This window comes from Chinchilla lanigera, unplaced genomic scaffold (assembly GCF_000276665.1).
Source record: "Chinchilla lanigera isolate Chin_1 unplaced genomic scaffold, ChiLan1.0 scaffold00012, whole genome shotgun sequence".
NCBI lineage: Eukaryota > Metazoa > Chordata > Mammalia > Rodentia > Chinchillidae > Chinchilla > Chinchilla lanigera.
The window spans coordinates 27,080,883-27,097,564 of NW_004955413.1; the positions used below are offsets into that span (position 1 = coordinate 27,080,883).

Sequence of the window (16,682 nt, forward strand, 5' to 3'; positions counted from 1 at the left end):
TGGCCTTGAGCTCACTTTTTAGCCCAGGCTGGTCTCGAACTCTCAAGGATCCTCTTGCCTCAGCCTCGGAAGTGCTGGGATTACAGGCCTGCGCCACCATGCCCGGCGGTTTTTGATTTTTTAAGATATCATTTTGCTGTGTAGTTCAGGCTGACCTTGAACTCAATACATAGCTCAAGCTAACCTAGAACTTGAAACACTCCTCCTGCCTCAGCCTCCTGAGTGTGGGGATCACAGGTGTGCGCCCACCACAGATCAGACTTTTGTCCAGGCTGACAGGAACCCTGGGAGGGTGGGTAAGAGTGGAGGGGACTCTTCGTTTGTCCCAGAGCCAGTGAGAGGACGGTCACAGAGCAGGGAGGCATAGCAGGAGCTGTGGGTCACACTGACCTGCGATCAAGTTCAGCTGTTCTCTGTATGACTTTGACCAGCCTGGTCCTCCCCCAGGGGACTCAGGATGGGAAAGTGACTTGCCTGGGGTGGCCGCCCAGCCAGGCAGAGGCAGAGCTGGGATGGGAATGTGGTGCCCCTGGTGCCATCCTGGCCTCTGGGCCACAGATGGCAAAGATGCCCAAAGGCCTGACGCCCAACTGTCCCCAGACAGCCTGGGTGCATGGCAAGGAGGAGGAGGGGTAGAGGTCCCTGAAGTAACCTGGCTGTACACACATTCTCACACACACACACACACTCACACACATACACTCACACTCAGGAGGGGAGGGAAGCAGGTTTAATTAGGTCACCTCAAGCTGCAAGCGCAACTTTGGCACTGATGTATTTTAAAGAGCTTGGGGGAGGCTGGAGGTGGGGAGAGCCGGCCCAGGCCACTCTCTCCGGTCATCCTGAGGTTGTTCCTTGTCACCCTCCCAGGGTCCGCTGCAGACAAACCACCTTGTCCAGCAAGCCCGTCACCCCCCATTTTCAGCCTTTCTATTTGAAGCCCCTGCACCCCTCCTCCCGTTGCCTCCCACGATGGGGGCTTGGGGGGGGACGTTTTATTGGGGAGTTGTTTTCAAGCTCTGCGGAGCTGGCAAGTGACTCAGCCAAGGTCATTGTCTGAGTCAGTGCAGCGCCAGAAATAGAACCCCGAGTCCCGGCTCCCTGGTTTTTCCACCCTTGTGTTTCCTTCTCTATGAGCTGCTTGTGGGGAGCGCGGTCCCCTCCTTGCCTCCTGCCCCACCCCAACTCCAGACATTTCCAGGGGGCAAAAGGGCCACCTCCAACCAGCTCCATGACCTCAGCAAGCCTTTTCACCCTTCTGAGCCTCAGTTTACTCTTCTGTAGAATGGGTATGCTAATACTAATCATTGCCTAGGAACTTTTGTTTGTTGTTTTGGTTTTTTTGAGACAGGGTCTTGCTCTGTAGTTCAAGCTGGTGTTGAACCAGGCTGGCCTCAAACTCCTGAAGATCTTTCTGCCTCAGCCTCCCAAGTGCTGAGATCACAGGCATGAGCCACCATGCTGGGCATAAATGTTCTTTTATTGATTCATAGGACACAGGTTGGAAGATGTCACCGTGGGATGTGCCCGCATATGTGTTTCTGACAACCCCAGAAAAAAGCTGGGTTGAGGCATGGGGAGCAGAGATGACTTACGCAGTTGAGATAAGGAGGGGCTCAGAGGGGGCCAGCGCTTGCCCCGGTCACACAGCACTGAGCGGCTGAGCTGCTTTGCCTTCCCTGATCTACCCAGGTGGAGAAGGGTTCTCATGGCCAAGAGCAGGGCGTGACAGCCATTTGTACCCCATTCTTTTGAGGGGGCTGATTACTGGAGCAGAGCCCCAGCTAGCTGTGGTCACCTGTTGCCAGGGCTCAGTCACATCCTGAGTGCTGTGGCCCTGGGACATTTTGTCCGACCTTGGAGTATCTCCAGACAGCCCTGACCTTTTGTGGAGGGGGAACAGGGTCTCGCTATGTTGTGCAGGCTGGCCTTGAACTCACCGTGTAGTCCAGGCTGGCCTCAAATTCACAACGATCCTCCTGCCTCAGCCTCCCAAGTGCTGGGATTACAGGCATGCGCCACCACGCCTGGCTCTAGCCTCATCTTCACTCACGGGAGCAGAACTGACCTTCACAGCTTTGTCTGATGGTCGCCTGGCTCTGTCCCTTACCTGTGGTGTGACCTTGAGCCGGTCGCTTAACCTCTCTGTTCATTTGTAAAACAGGAACAAGTATAACTTCAACCTTTCAGGCCAAGCTGGAGGTTACAGCACGGAAACACACCTCTGTACAGACTTCCATAGTGCATAGAGTCCAGAGCCCCGACCGGAGAGGCCTCATTTCCATTGCTCTTCCCAGCAGCCACTCTCTGGAGAGAGGCTCTGGCCTGGGTGCTCTGCCTGCGCCCATGTCTCCTTCTCCCTGGTCTCCCTGGCCACTGGGTGTCATGCAGGCCCCAGACAGGGACGACCCTGCCCAAGGTCACACAGCAAGTCACTGGTGATGCAGGGCCAGGCACAGGCCTCCCACCTAGAGTTGCTGGTCCTGGTGAAATCTTGGCTCGGATACAACAGCCCTGTCTGGACCTCAGTCTCCTCATCTGCAAAATGGTACAATAGTAACAGCAGCCTGAAAGAGCTGCTGGGGGAATTAAGTAAAAGGGGAACTGGAGCCAGGCATGATGGTGTGGGCCTGTCATCCCAGCACCCTGGGAGGCTGAGGCAGGAGGATGTAAAGTTCCAGCCCAGCCTGGGAAACTTAGCAACTTACCAAGAACCTACCTCCAAGTAAAAATGAAAAAAGGCTGGGGATGTAGCTCAGTGGGAAAGCCCTGGCTTGAATACCCAGGACAGAAGGAAGGAAGGAAGGAAGGAAGGAAGGAAGGAAGGAAGAAGGAAGGAAGGAAAGAAGGAAAAAGAGAAGACAAGAGAAGAGAAAAGAAAAGAAAAGGAAAGGAAAGGAAAAGAAAAGAAAAAAGAAAAAGACCAAGCACCAAAGCCCCACTGTGACCCAGCTGGGGAAGCTCCTGGTTTCGGCCCCCCCGCAGCCCTGGAGTGTCCCTGCCTGGCAGTGGCAGGTGTCTTCTCTGGGAAGCAGGCCGTCCTGCACCCCCACAGTGTCCCCAGCCTGCCCTGCTCTAGGCAGTGACCGGGCCGGGAGGTTGAAGGGGAGGGGCGGGGCTGCGTGGTTACCAGGGGGACGCAGGCCCTGAGCCGGGCTGCTCTGCCACCCAGGTGACTGCGCTTCTGCTCCCGGCCACAAGCTAAGCAGCCGGTGGGCCGTGCCCTGTAGAGTCAGGCTGAAGGAAGGACGGGGTCACAGGGTCACAGGGGCTCGTCCCCAGAGAAGGCTGGGAGCGCCCCAGGTCAGGGAGGTCAGTGGGCAGCTCCCACGAGCAGGCTCTGCGCCTCCCGCCTCAGCCTCCCCTCCTGCCGTAAAAGGGGAGAGAAGTACACACAGTGTACTCCACAGTGAGTGCTGGGATTACACGTGGGGAAGAGGGGACCCAGTCTGCCTGCCTAAGACTCACCCGCACTGGCCCCTGCCTTTCCCTTCAAGTTTCCTTTTTTCCCTCCCTTCTTTCCTCCCTCCCTCCCCCTCCTTTCCTCTTTCATTCTTCCTTTGCAACAGGGTCTCTGCATAGTCCAGGCTGGCCTCCGTCTCTCTCTCTGCAGTCTTCCTGCCTCAGCCTACTGGGCACTGGGATTATAGGCATTCACCACCAGAGCTTATTACTATTGTTATTCAGCAGTACTAAGGATTGAACCCAGAGCCTTTGCCCTGTACAACCCTAGCCTTTTTATTTATTTGGTTAGTTAGGTTTTTGTTTTGAGACAGCGTCTAGCTATGTAGCCCAGGCTGGCCTCACACTTCCAACAATCCTCCTGCTTCAGCCTCCTGCGTGCTGAGATTTCAGGCCTGCACCATCACATTTGGCTTTTACTTTTTATTTTGAGGCAGGATCTTGCTAAATTGCTAAATCGCCCAGGCTGGGCTGGAACTTTAGATCCTCCTACCTCAGCCTCTCCAGTGAGTGCTGGGATTACACGTGTGTGCCACCATGCCTTTCTGTTTGCATTTATCTGAAGCTTCTGTTTTCTTTTTTTTTTTTTTTTTTTCTCCGGTACCGGGAACCGAACTCACGACCTTGTGCTTGCCAGGCAGGCGCTTTTGCCGCTGAGCTAAATCCCCAGCCCCTGAAGCTTCTGTTTTCTTAGCGTGGCTGGGGATATAGCTCAGTGGTAGAGTGCTTGTGCCTGTCAGACCCTGGGTTTAATGCCTAGTATAAAAAGGAAGGAAGGAGGGAAGCAATGAAAGAAGGAAAGGAAGGAAGGAAGGAGGGAAGGAAGGAAGTGGGCATGATGGTCCCAGCACTTGGGAGGCTGAGGCAGGAGGATCTCTGAACAGAGGCCAGGGGCCCTACTGTGTCAATGGAGATGAGACAAGCGACTCCTGGCCTGGCTGCAGGGGTTTTCAGGCTGCTTGCAGTCTGGACTCCTACAGAGCCTTGAACACTTCCCTGGAAACCCTGGATTTGTGTATGTTTGGTTTGGGGCACAAATAGAGACCAGAAATAGGAATATAGTTCAAGGCTCACCTCTGCTGTGCAGGATGCGGGGGCGGGGGGGGAACGCTTGAGTCTCCTCAAAGTCCAGGCCTGTGTGAGGGAGACACAGGGTTTCCAGCCCCATTGCACAGATGAAGAAACTGAGGCCAGGGAAAGGTCAGAGCAGATGTTCTTTCGGTCTCTCCCAGCCTCACAGGCTGCTCTTCCCTTGCCAAGGCTTGGAGGCAGATTTCTTGGATTCCAAGACTTCCCAACCCGAGGAGGAGTGGTGGGGCCCCGTGCAGGGGAGTTACCGGCTTTTTCTAGGTGGGGGAAAGTACGGGTGGTTTTCTCAAGGTCACTTAGGTGCCAGGCTGTGGACTTGGGGGCTTCTCTTGATCGGCATTGATCACAGCAGCGCGCAGTCTTACCCTGCAGTCTTACCGCGGTGACCCTCTTGGAATTCCCTGCTGGATGCATTTGGGCCCAAAACGTTTGTCCCAATAGCCACTGTTTGCTACTCAACATACAAGCTAGAATTTGTCAGTGGTGGCACACGCCTATAATCCCGGCACTCAGGAGGAGGCTGAGGCAGGAGGATCTCTTCACGTTTGAGGCCACCCTGAACTACATAACCAGACCTTGTCTCCAAAAACAAAACAAAACTAAAGAATTTGCCCATGTCAGTTGCCTAGTGGCTTGCTACCTTTTCCAGCCAAAACAGCGTGTTTGGTACTTGTTATTTTTGGTACTGGTTGCACCTCCTGGAACCAAATAAGGCCGAGTGTGGAGGCCCCGCTGTGTCGGTCAGTGCCGCAGGCCCCGGGTCACTGAGTCCCCGGCACCCCGGCCAGCTATTCCCAGCCTCGTGTTTGGAATCAGGCTCTCACGCTCTCGGTGAGCACTGCGTCCCCAGGTTACACCCGGAGCTCTGCAGCCTCATTTTGACAGGCAGAAACTGGGCTGAGGAAAATAGCCCGTGTCCCCAGAGCCCGGCCTTGGGTCTGTTCCCAGCGAGCAGAAAGGGCCGTCGCGCTCAGCACGAGAGCCACACTGCGCCCGTGACCTGTCCTGTGCGGGTCGTGAGCTGTCTCGGGGCGGGCGGACAGGCTGACGCCGCACAGCCGGGAGGGGGGGAGTCGGGATCCAAACGCAGGTCGTGGAGCGGTGTCCGGTGTTCCGCGCTGTCCCCAGGCTGGACTTACCTGTCCTCTCTCTGCCCCCTGCAGACGGAGCCCGTGGCTGGTGAGGCTGCCGAGCAGGGCCAGGCCGGGCCCTGCCCGCAAGGACGCCAGAGCCCTTCACCGGCCCCGGGGCCCCAGAACCCGCCAGGCTCGCCCGCTGGCCCCGCCATGACATCGGAGCCCACGTCGCCCCCAGTGGTGCCCCCGCTCCACTCGCCCAAGTCCCCTGTCTGGCCCACCTTCCCCTTCCACAGGGAGGGCAGCAGGGTGTGGGAGCGGGGCGGGGCACCACGGGACCTGCCCAGCCCGCTGCCCACCAAGCGCACCCGGACGTACTCAGCGTGAGTGCCTGACCCTCACCTGGACTCCATGACTGTCCCTGTCCTCCTGCCCCCACTGTCCTCATGAGGGTGGGGAGTTGGGTGTGGGCACCTCCAGTAACTGCAGTATTAGTTCAGCCCACAAAAAACGTTCTGTGCTAAAGCTGGGCGTGGTGGCGTACACCTGTAATCCCAGCACTCGGGAGGCTGAGGCAGGAGGATCACCCTGAGTTTGAGGTCAGCCTGGGCTACATAGTGAGCTCAAGGTCAGCCTGAACTGCGTAGCGAGACTCTGTCTCAAAAAACACAACAAAACAAAATAAGAAAGGGAGAAACAAATCTCATAAGAGGGATCTGTTCAAATCCAAATAACCTCAGGAGCAGAGGGTGGTGTGTGGAGAGGGGTCCTGGGGAGGAGCCAGGAGACCCCGTGCTGTGCCCCGGGAGGGACGGCTCCCCTGGGCCTGGGTCTGGACGTCGGCAGGGTAGGGTGACCTGCGCGCCGGGTGACATAGTGCGCGCTGGCCAGGGCTGTTCTCCTCGGGCCCTGGCGGGCTCTTGGGAGCGGGCCGGGCTGGGGAGGGCAGGGTCTGGGGGCTCCAAGGCCACAGCTGTGCTCCCTCCACCCAGGACGGCCCGAGCCTCGGCCGGCCCGGTGTTCAAGGGCGTCTGCAAGCAGTTCTCCCGCTCCCAGGGCCACGGCTTCATCACCCCGGAGAACGGGTCGGAGGACATCTTCGTGCATGTGTCTGAGTGAGTCCCCTCCTCCCCCTGCTCTCAGCTGATTGTGTCAGGGTCAGCCGCCTGACACCCCACTGGGCTGGACAGGGGCCCCCACCCCCACAGCGCCTTGACACAGCCTCCCCCCGTCTGTGACCTGTCCCTGCCTCTGCCTCCCCTCTGGGAGGGCCACAGTGCAGGGAGGGGCAGGGCGGATGCGGTGCCCTTTCTGCACCTGGGCTGGGGGTGGGGCACAGGTGGGCTTGTCCCCATCTAGCCCTAAATGGGGGGACAGGGGAAGTCCCTGGACTCTCCAGAGCCTCAGGTACCTCTCCAACCTTTCATATCTCCATTCCCAAAGGATACAGAGCGGAAGACGTTCCTCAGTCCCATTTTTATCTTTGTTTTTGTTGCTGTTTGGTTTTTGGATTTGTGTGTGTGTGTGTGTGTGTGTGTGTGTGTGTGTGTGTGTGTGTCTCGATGTGTAATTCAGACTGACCTTGAACTCACTAGGCTGGCCTCAAACTCATGGCGATCCTCCTGCCTCAGCCTCCTGAGTGCTGGGACTCCAGGGGTGTGAAACCATGTCTAGCTCTGAGATTGTTTTTTTCAGTTCTGTGGATTGAACCCAGGGCCTCCTCCCTGAGCTACATCCCAGCCCTTTTTATTTTGAGACAAGATCTCACTAAATTGCCCAGGCAGGACTGGAGCTTGGGATCCTCCTGCCTCCGTCTTGTAGAATGCCGAGACTGACAGAGAGCAGAGGCTCTGAGAAGAGAGATTGCCCAGCTCTCTTGGCCTCAGTAGGCGTGGGCTGGGTTGCCCTCTGTCCAGGCCACGGTGTGTTGGGCTGACCCACCCCCTCTGCCCACCAGCATCGAGGGGGAGTACGTGCCTGTGGAAGGCGACGAGGTGACCTACAAGATGTGCCCCATCCCGCCGAAGAACCAGAAGTTCCAGGCTGTGGAGGTGGTGCTCACCCAGCTGGCCCCACACACCCCCCACGAGACGTGGTCCGGCCAGGTCGTGGGCTCCTAGGCTGGGCGCTGTGCGGGGAGGGCGGGCAGCCCCTGGCGGCCTGGTGTGCACGTCTGTCTGTCTGTCTGTCTGCGCTCATGGCCGTGCGTGTGTGCCTCCACCCACCCGTGCCCTGTGACTGTCCTGCGAGCTGGCCTGAGCTAGCCAGAGGGGAGGCCATCGGCCCCGGCCTGTCCCTGCCCCGCCCCTCCCGCCGCACACACAGGACCCCCTTGTCCTCCTGCCCATGGCCCACACTGGCTCAGTCTCTGCTAGCCTCTGGCTCGGGGGGATTTGGGGGACCCCTCTCAGATGAGCTTGTTCCCCTCTGCTTGTGCTCCTGTGACCCGCCCTGGGCTGAGCCCCCTGCCATGGCCTGCTCCTTCCCCTTGGAAGCCAGGCTGGTGAGCACTCTGGGGGAGCCCCCAGCCTCACGCAGAGGAGGGCCAAACACGGGGGCGCATGGCCCCCCACTGCCGCAGCCCGCCCGTCTTCCTACTCGAGCTCTCAGGGCCCTGGCCAGGCGGGAAAGGGGGGCCTGGGGACGGAGGGGATCCTGTTTGACCTAGCAGGGGCTCTGGGAGCCCCATGCGCGTCCCCTGCGCCCCAGGGCAAGCCGGGGATGCAGCTCCGTAGCCTGGGTGCAGCCATTTCCTCTCCCGGACTCCCAAACCCCACGGGTTCTCCGCCCTGCACTCGGCCACCGGCTGGGGAGGATGCGGCAATGGCCGACACAGCGTCCCCTCAGAGGAGGCCAGACCCAGGCACTGAAGGTCCACCAGGCTGTGCCCGACAGCCTCCCCCGCAGCTGTGGGACGGCGGCTCCCACAGGTCCTGCCGGGCCAGCAGCCCAGGGGTCCTCACCGTGTCCATCCCTGCTGTGTCCCTGTGTGTGGCGGTCCCTTACCTGGAGTTGCCCTGGGCTGCCCTGTCCCTGTGCTCTGCAGGGGCGACCCGGCCTGGGAGGGGCCCTGCCCCTCGTGATCCCTCCCCAGACCTGATGTTGGGGCGTGGGGTCACAGGCTCAAGGGGGGGCCTGCCAGGTCGGTGACCCTTGAGACCCAGTGTACAAGTAAAAGTGGGGGCTCCCACGCCCAGAACGAGGGGGTCAGTGACTGCCTAGGAGGCCTTGGAGCTGCCCCAAGATCCCAGGGTAGAGATCAGCCGGGGCATCTGCACCCCAGCCCAGCACCGCCAGAGGCCGGGCGGTGCCGAGCAGCCCCCATCCCTGGGAAGGGCCAGCCCGCCTGACACCCCACTGGGCTGGACAAGGGCCCCCACCCCCGCAGGGGCCCCGCCCCCGGCCTCCCCCACACGAGCAGCTCCTTTTGTAGGTATCAGGCCAGGGCCACCTAGGCGGCGGGGGCAGCAGTCTCCGCCCCGTTCTCAGCCCCATAGCAGTGGAAGTCATCCCGAGACCCCAGCCACGGACTCCCCACCCTTCCTAACACTGGCAATAAACTCTCAACTGTGACCCATGGCCAGGAGCTGCTTTCTGCCCAGCCTTGGGAGGGGCCGGGAGGATGTGCTGAGCTCGCCCACGCCCGAGGCCTCGATGGATCAAGGACTTCCGGGTGACCGGGAAGGTCCTTGTCCCCATTCCATCACCTGCCGAGGGGTGATCACACCGCACATGATGCAGCAGCAGGAGCTGTTACCCCTCAGACACATCTGACGCCAGGCCTCGTCCTGGGACCTTTAATGCTTGTGACACAGAGTTCTGAGGTTTGCTGGTGCCCGCGCTCTGCACCTCCTCTGCGGGGCAGGCAGGCAGGGTGGCCCGCATCGCACCCTGACACGTCTCCTGCGGGTGTAGACGGGGCCTGCTGTTCTCCGCACTATGAGTAGCAGCGGAGGCCACAGCCGTCAGGGCGGAGGCCGGGACGCTCTGGGGTCAGGAGGCTGGGAGCCAGGCTCGGACAGCAGGGCACCAGACAGGTGTCCCGGGCCGGAGACCACGGTCCCCCACCGCAGCCGATGCCGGCGTCCCTCTGCGGGCCTGGCCAGAGCGCTCTGGATCCCAGCGTCAGGCGTGGGGATGCTCATGCCTCGTGGGCCGTCTCTGGGAAGAAAATCTCTCGGCACCGCTGAACCGTGTCCTGAGGGGAGACCACGCTGTGGCCCACAGTCCGGGGGTCCGCGTAGATCTCAAAGTCATTCCCACCCTGCAGAGGAGGGGCAGAGAAGGCCTGATGCAGGGGGTGCCTGGAGGAGTTTGCTGGGGTTGGGGTCCCCACACTACCTGCTACAGAGCTACCCTTGCACTTGTCCCCAGGAAGCCCTTCATGGTCCTTGTCAGACTTGCTGTGTGACATGGAACAGGTGTCTAGCCCTCTCTGAGCCTTAGCTTTCAAAATGGATTAGGAGGCTGGTAACCCGGAGCCCCTGGCCCAGGGTCCGTTGCCTTGGGTCCCGGCCTTGACCACACGTGTGTAGGCTGAGGAGAGCCGGGCTGGGCCACACTCACCGGGCTCGTCTCGTTTCCGAAGAAGTGGATGGTGTCAAAGCTGTCCTGGTCCAGGCTGTCTAGGCAGTAGCGCTTGTCCCAGCCCTCAGGGAAGACGTCAAAGCTGATCATGCCGCCTGCGGGAGGGAGGGGCTGTGAGCCTCCAGAGAGGGCAGAGCAGGCTGGCAGGGGTGGTGCAGGGTGCGCCCGGGCAAGGCCTGTGCTTCGTTTGCTCCACAAGCCTGAATGTCTGCCTAGTGCAGGCACAGGGCACAGGACAGACTCAGCATCTTCAGGGACAGCAGATCCGCGGACAGAACACGCCGGGTGCATCAGAGCAGTGTGGGTGTGGGGGGCTCATCTGGCCATGGGGGCCAGGGGAGGCCTGAGGAGACACCCAGCTGGGGCCCTGGGCGGAGTAGGGGTGTTTGGAGAACTGGGTGTCCGCAAGGTAAGGCGGGGTAGGCGGCCCAGCAAGTCTCCCAGGCTGGCCGAGTGGGCATGAAGCTCCAGTCGGGGCTCCCAGGGCATCTAGCAAGGGCACCGGCCAGCCCTGCCCCGAAGGGGTGCCCGTGCACTGCGGGGCGGACGTACCTCGGGAGAACCGCAGCCCCTTGCCTGCAAACTCCGTTTTCAGGGCTTCCACGAACTTCTCCCGGATCCGCTCCTTCTGCAGGGGGGAGGCGCAGAGCAAGGCTCAGAGGGTGCCGTGGGGGGCGACCCCACTTCACAGCCGAGGCTCAGCGAACCGTGCCTTGTTCAAGGCTGTCCAGCCGCAGGGGAGGAGCCAGGTCCCTGCCAGCGGGGCGTGGACCGGGGCCTTGCAGGAGGCCTGACAGGAAGGCTGGGGTACTGGGCATCCAGAGTCCGGGTCCCGGTGTCCACCCATGCCCATCCGCCCAGCCAGCCGCAGCTCTGGCACTGGAAATGAGCACGAGGAGGTGGGCAAAAGCCTTAGCGTAAGTGGCAGTGGGGACTCACGGGTCACAGGATGCCGGGCCCGGCCGCGGCCATGGCCACAGCATGTTTGCTGATCGCTTTCCGAGTGCTGGGCTGGGCAGGGGGCACGCTGTAGAGCCTGAGGACCCCTCTGGGCCTCACCCTGCTGGGCCTCGGAGGGAGCAGGTGTCGGGGGCTGGAGGGGCGGTGGGGTGTGCAGAGCAGCCCGACCAGACGTCTTGGCTGCTGGTGAGGGCACGGGAGGGACTTGCGATAACCTGACGAGTTCAGTTCTCAGCTCTGCGACGGTTCGGATTAGACAGGATTAGAGACCGCTCTGGAGGCCGGCGGGACAGAAGTCTGCGGGCCGGATGGGGTGGGGCGGTGGCGGTGGCGTGCCCTAGGTGTTGGCTTGGTGACTAGGTGGCGGGTGGTGCGAGTCACCAGAAAGGGAAACTAGCGGCCCTGGAAAGGGGCAGACGTGCTACGGCAGTGACACGACAGGTCCCAAGAGTACGGGTTCATGCAGAACCCCCCTGGCCCTGTCCGTGTCACTGATGAGAGAACAGGCGCTCAGAGGGGTCAGGGGACTGAAGCGCTATGGGCCTAAGGTCGCACAGATGGCGGCACCTTGTCCAGCTCGGAGAACTCGATCCGCTCCTCCAGGGTGCAGCTGCGGCCGACGGGCGAGATGTTCAGCATGCCGTTCCGGAACTCGATGAAGGTGCCACTGGAAGAGATGGCGGTGTGGAGCCAGGGGGAATGGGAGAGGCTCCCAGTTCAAATCCAGCCCTATCTGGGACCGTGGCCTCCCGGGGCTTCACAGGGGACAAGAATCCCCCCACCAGGACTCAGGGGCCCGGGGCTGGGGCTGTAGCACAGTGCAAGCCTGCTTGCTTAGTGTGCACGAGGCTCTGGGCTCGGTCCCCAGCACTGCCAAAAAAGAAAAAAAATAGAACTCAGGGGCCCAAGTATCTGCAGGCTCCAGCCCAGCGACTTTTGTGGCCTTGGGTCCGGAGCTCACCGCTTCTTGGGTAGCCTGAGCAGGGCCATGTAGCTGAGGCAGAAGTTGATCAGGTCCTGCAGCAGCTCCTCCCCCAGGTGGCTCTGGATGGTCTGAGCAAGGAACACAGGGGCTGCAGTGTGGCGTGGTGTCACTGCCCCGGCCCAAGACAGAAGCCACGCCCTCGGGGACACTGACCTGCTTGGAAAGCAGTCGTCCATGCTTGTACTGCACCGTCCCGTTCTCCGCAAACACGTAATCAAACTTCTCCATCACTTTGGGGCCACAGAGAGGCCAGGGGAGAAAGAAAGAGCCTGAGACCGGGTCCCTCTCTCACCCCAGAAGCAAGCCGTGGGGATAGAGCCTGTGCTCCTTGGGTTGGCGTTCGGAGCCCATTGTTCCCTCCCGAACCTGCTGCTCCAGCCTCTGCTCCTCCTGCAGCTTTGTTTCTTTCCTTGCAAACCAGTTACTGCTCTCCACCTTCACCCAGGCGGGCTCTTCTGCCTGCACCTCCCTTTGGATTTTCCCTCTACCCATCCTACAGGATCCTGCCACTCCTCTGGAGGCCTCTGTCCAGGACTCGCCAGCAGAGGGCGCCGTTTCTGCTGAACTCCCACCGCCACAGACTCCGCAGCTTCTGGCACGCACTTGCCAGGCTGGCTGTAGGGCAGCTTTCAGCTCTGACTGCCAGGAGAAGCAGCCGGAGAGGGTGGAGCCGGGACTCTGCCGCAGGGTCTGGGTGGCCGGGGATCACTGGCACGCACGATGGCGAGGTGGCAGAAATGGGCAGGAGAAGGAGGTATCCGTGACTTAAATGGAATGGACAAGCGGGTGGGAAGAGGGAAAAGCCTAGAAGTTTGTGGTTGGAGGGACTGGAAGCCTCTGCTGCCAAGGAGCTGGACCTGGGAGCTCCAGGGTCGAACCACTTCCCAGGTGACTTGGCTCTTTACTGTCATAAAAGGGGTAACAGCGGCTCACCTGCAGCATGGTCACTGGGTTACAGGAAACCCAGCTACTACCCCTGGTCATTTTGTACAGATCCTAAACAGTACTGATTACGTCCATATTAGAGATGAGGAAAGCAAGACTCCACAGGAAGGAGGAGAATGGAATGGCCGAAGGGCCGGAGTCTGCTTACTTTCTTCGCGGCTGCTTCTCCATTGCTGGCACAGCACCCGCCCTGCAGTAGAAGGTGCTCGCTAACGTGCCCTGACTCAGCGAGGGAACCCTTGGGCTGCTCCTTCTCTACCTCCTCTCTCGTTCTCTCTTTTTATTTTTGAGACAGGCTCTTGCTATTTAGTGCAGCCAGGCCTTGAATTCATTATGTGCCCCATGCTGGGCTCACACTCACAGTGATCCTCCTGCCTCAGCCTCCAGAGTACCAGGATTACAGGTGTGTGCTACCACGCCCAGCTCCTTCTCTACCTCTCCTGTCCCTCTTTAGAGTCCACCCCCACCCCAACGGAACGGACTGCGCCCACTCCTACCTTCATCCCCATCCCCCAGCTGCTCAGCGATCTTGGAGTAGTCAGAGCCGCCCACCACTCCAATCTGCACCTTGCTTCGAAGCTTCTGCAGGAAGGCGGACACCTCGGGGTCAATCTTCTGCAGGAGAGAGGACAGGAGTCTTGCTGTCAGCAAATCTAGGACCCCCACTTAGCGCTCAGAACAGGAAGTCTACCTGGATCTAAGGAGGACAGGTTCAGCATCCCTCATCCCCAAATCAGAAGTGCTCCAAATCTGAAACTTTTCAGAGCTGACACAGTGTGACAAAGGAAAGGGCCAGGGATATAGCTCAGCGGCACAAGTGCCTTCCTGGCAAGAGCAAGGTCAGGTGTTCGATTCCCGGTACCAAAAAACGCCCCCCAAAACAAATGAAAACTACACTTGACTTTCTGCAATGGGTCATCGTCAAAATACAGGTGAATTGAAAACAGCTTATAAAATTGGGCTGAAGCCAGGCATGGTGGCACACGCCTGTAATCCCAGAACTCAGGAGGCTGAGGCAGGAGGACTGCCGAAAGTTCAAGGCCAGCCTGGGCTCCATAGTGAGTTCAAGGCTAGTCTGAACTACATAGTGAGACCCTGTCTCAACCCCTCCCCCTCAAAACAAAATTAGGCTGAAGCCAAAACTCAAGAGTACAGCGCTTACCTAGCATGTATCGGGGCCCTGGGTTTGATCCTCAGGCTCAAAAAAAAAAAAAAAAAAAGTGTAATATTGCCTTCAGGCCATGGAACAAGGTATAATGAAACCTATGTGAGCTGAGTGCAATGGTGCACATCTGTAATCCCAGCATTCTGGGAGGCTAAAGCAGAAAGATCACAAGTGCAAGCCCAGTCTGGGCAATTTAGTAACTCAGTGAGATCTTTTCAAAATTTAAAAATATAAATCCATAAAAGGGTTGGGGATATAGCTGAGTGGAAAGGCCCCGGGTTCAATCCCCAGTAACATAAAAATAAGTAAGTAAATAAACTAGAAAAATGGGCAACATAGTAATAGCCATCCATGGGGTACTATTGAGATTAAATAACAATGATCCAAACTGTTTGAATGAAAAGCAATTAACTAACAATTAATTAAAAGAAAAGAATCCCCACCAATGCAGTGTAAACTAGTAAGATATAATCCAAATGTTCCATACACTCAGACGTACACAGATGACATTATTGAGAGTGGGTGATAAGGTAGGGCAGCAGACACATGATGTTGGTGAGATTGTAAACCGGTACAGCTCTTTTGGAAGGTGATTTGGCATGGTCCACTAAAACTTAAAATGCACACTCCCTGTCACCCAAAGTCTCCACTTTTCTACCCAGGGACCTCTGGAGGGTACTGGGGTGTGTGTACAATAGAGAAAAACAAACAGCAGGCCTGGTGGCGCACGCCTGCAATCCCAGCACTTGGGAGGCTGAGGCAGCTGGATCACCACAAATGCATAGCCAGCCTGGGCTGCCAGGGATACAGCTCAGTGGCACAACGCCTGCCTGGCAAGCGCAAGGTCCTGAGTTCAATTTCTGGTCAAAAATAAATAAATAAATAAAGCCTCACAAAACACTAGCTCTTCCTCCGGGCAAAAGCCTAGTCTAGCCTTCCCTCCTGGCAATAGGGCCCAGATAGAGGTCTGGGAAGAGGCTATGCTAGATAGACAACCACACAACTTTGGGGAGCAGGCCAGGGCTGGGATCTTGATGTGGTCAGAGGAGACTTCAGCCTCTTTTCATTCTTTACAAAAATAATGTGCTTGTGAACCCGTGTATAATTAAAAATTAACTTTTGAAAAGCGCTAAGCACAGACCTGTTGGTGGGCAAATTAACGGGCAGCGCTTGTTCAGGCTGTGTGCCAACACAGACAAGGGCCAGGGAAGCTGTTGGAGGCCCCCACCCTCACTCCGGGTCTGCACCTTCTTTCCGACCTGGGAGGCAGGGTGGCCCATCCTTTCCTGGGGCTGAAGGCTCCGAGACCCTCTTGTCCCCAGCAGAGGGTGACTGGCACGGGGGTGCGCGCCAGCCCGGCCTGGACGCCGGGTTCAGGCGCCAGCTTCGGACTCCTGGTGCATCCTTGGGCTGAAACGGGGCAGGCGCCCCGGCAGGGAAGGCCAGGCGTCCAGGAGCCAGGCCCCGGGTTGGAGGGAAGCGGGGCCAAGACCCGACCCACAGCGCGCCGCCGCCTGCTTGGAGGCGGTAGGTGGGGTGCCGAGGGTCCCCACCACTGCGGGCGGCCGGGTGTCCGCCGTCCAGCTGAGGGGCGCCGGTGCACCGACCTTCTTTCCGATCGTTGGGGCCCTACCTGGCGAGCCGGCGTGAGAGTCCCGTCTACGTCAAACAGGCAAAGGATGCGCTCCTTCCGGCGGGCGCCCTCGGCGGTGACAGCCATGGCTGCAGCTCTGCGCGCCGGGCGGAGTCACGCGGCGGGCGCCCAGGTCGCGCCGGGCAGAGGCAGGAGGGGCCCGCTGGGCAGCGCTGCACGGCGAGGGCGTGGCCAGGAGGGGGAGGATACACGGAGGGGGCGGGGCCTGAGCCCAGCTGAAGGACGATTGGTTGCATCTGGAAGGGGCGTGATACAGGGCAGAGGAGAGCCCTCTGGATTGGGCCCCAAAGCAAATCAGACGGAGGCGGGGCCTGTGCCTGGACCCGGCAGGAAGTGAAGGGTAGAGAGGAGAACCCCGGGCGGGTCAGACTTGACGCTGGGCTGGTAGACTACTAATTGCACCGCGCGGAGTAAGGGTTGGCCGGGGCAGGGCCCCGAAAACCGAAAGGGTTCTAAAGATTTGTACGGCAATCAATCCCTTTGCCCTACAAACCATGAGCTTCAAGAAATCTGATGGCCAAACCGGGCGTGCTGGCGCACGTCTGTAATCCCAGCACTCAGGAGGCTGAGGCAGGAAGATCCTTGCAAATTCGAGACCAGCCTAGGCTACAAAGTGAGTTCAAGGCCAGCCTGAACTGCATAGAGAGACCCTGTCTCAAAAAAGAAAAAAAAAAAAAAAAAAAAAAGAAAGAAAGAAAGAAAAAGAAAAAGAAATGTGATGGCCTTTCGCGGCCTTTCGCAGACCGTGATGATGCACAC

At 59.1% G+C, this 16,682-nt stretch overlaps 2 protein-coding genes across 2 annotated transcripts in view; one reads left to right on the plus strand and one right to left on the minus strand.

Moving 5' to 3' along the window:
• The window catches only part of Csdc2 (cold shock domain containing C2, RNA binding), a 10,803-nt gene extending 1,603 nt beyond the window's left edge, over window positions 1-9,200 (plus strand). The window contains exons 2-4 of the mRNA XM_005379354.2: window positions 5,715-6,010; window positions 6,620-6,742; window positions 7,585-9,200. Of these exons, the coding sequence (XP_005379411.1) occupies window positions 5,838-6,010; window positions 6,620-6,742; window positions 7,585-7,747 (459 nt within the window). The 5' untranslated portion in view covers window positions 5,715-5,837 and the 3' untranslated portion in view covers window positions 7,748-9,200. The remainder of the gene's footprint in view (window positions 1-5,714; window positions 6,011-6,619; window positions 6,743-7,584) is intronic.
• Window positions 9,201-9,408: 208 nt separating this feature from the next.
• Window positions 9,409-16,206, minus strand: Pmm1 (phosphomannomutase 1). Its single transcript, XM_005379355.2, has 8 exons — window positions 15,903-16,206; window positions 13,602-13,719; window positions 12,313-12,389; window positions 12,136-12,227; window positions 11,742-11,841; window positions 10,767-10,842; window positions 10,194-10,309; window positions 9,409-9,891 (listed from the first exon to the last, which is right to left on the minus strand). The coding sequence occupies exons 1-8, from the start codon at window positions 15,987-15,989 to the stop codon at window positions 9,769-9,771; spliced, it is 789 nt and encodes a 262-aa protein (XP_005379412.1). The 5' UTR covers window positions 15,990-16,206; the 3' UTR covers window positions 9,409-9,768.
• Window positions 16,207-16,682: the final 476 nt, after the last annotated feature.

Coding starts and splice junctions, on each gene's coding strand:
- Pmm1 (XM_005379355.2), bottom strand. CDS start 15,989: ATGGCTGTCACCGCCGAGGGCGCCCGCCGGAAGGAGCGCATCCTTTGC. Junction 11,842..12,135: donor CTCAGGCTACCCAAGAAGCG/GTGAGCTCCGGA, acceptor CATCTCTTCCAG/TGGCACCTTCATCGAGTTCC. Junction 9,892..10,193: donor TCGGAAACGAGACGAGCCCG/GTGAGTGTGGCC, acceptor CCTCCTCTGCAG/GGTGGGAATGACTTTGAGAT.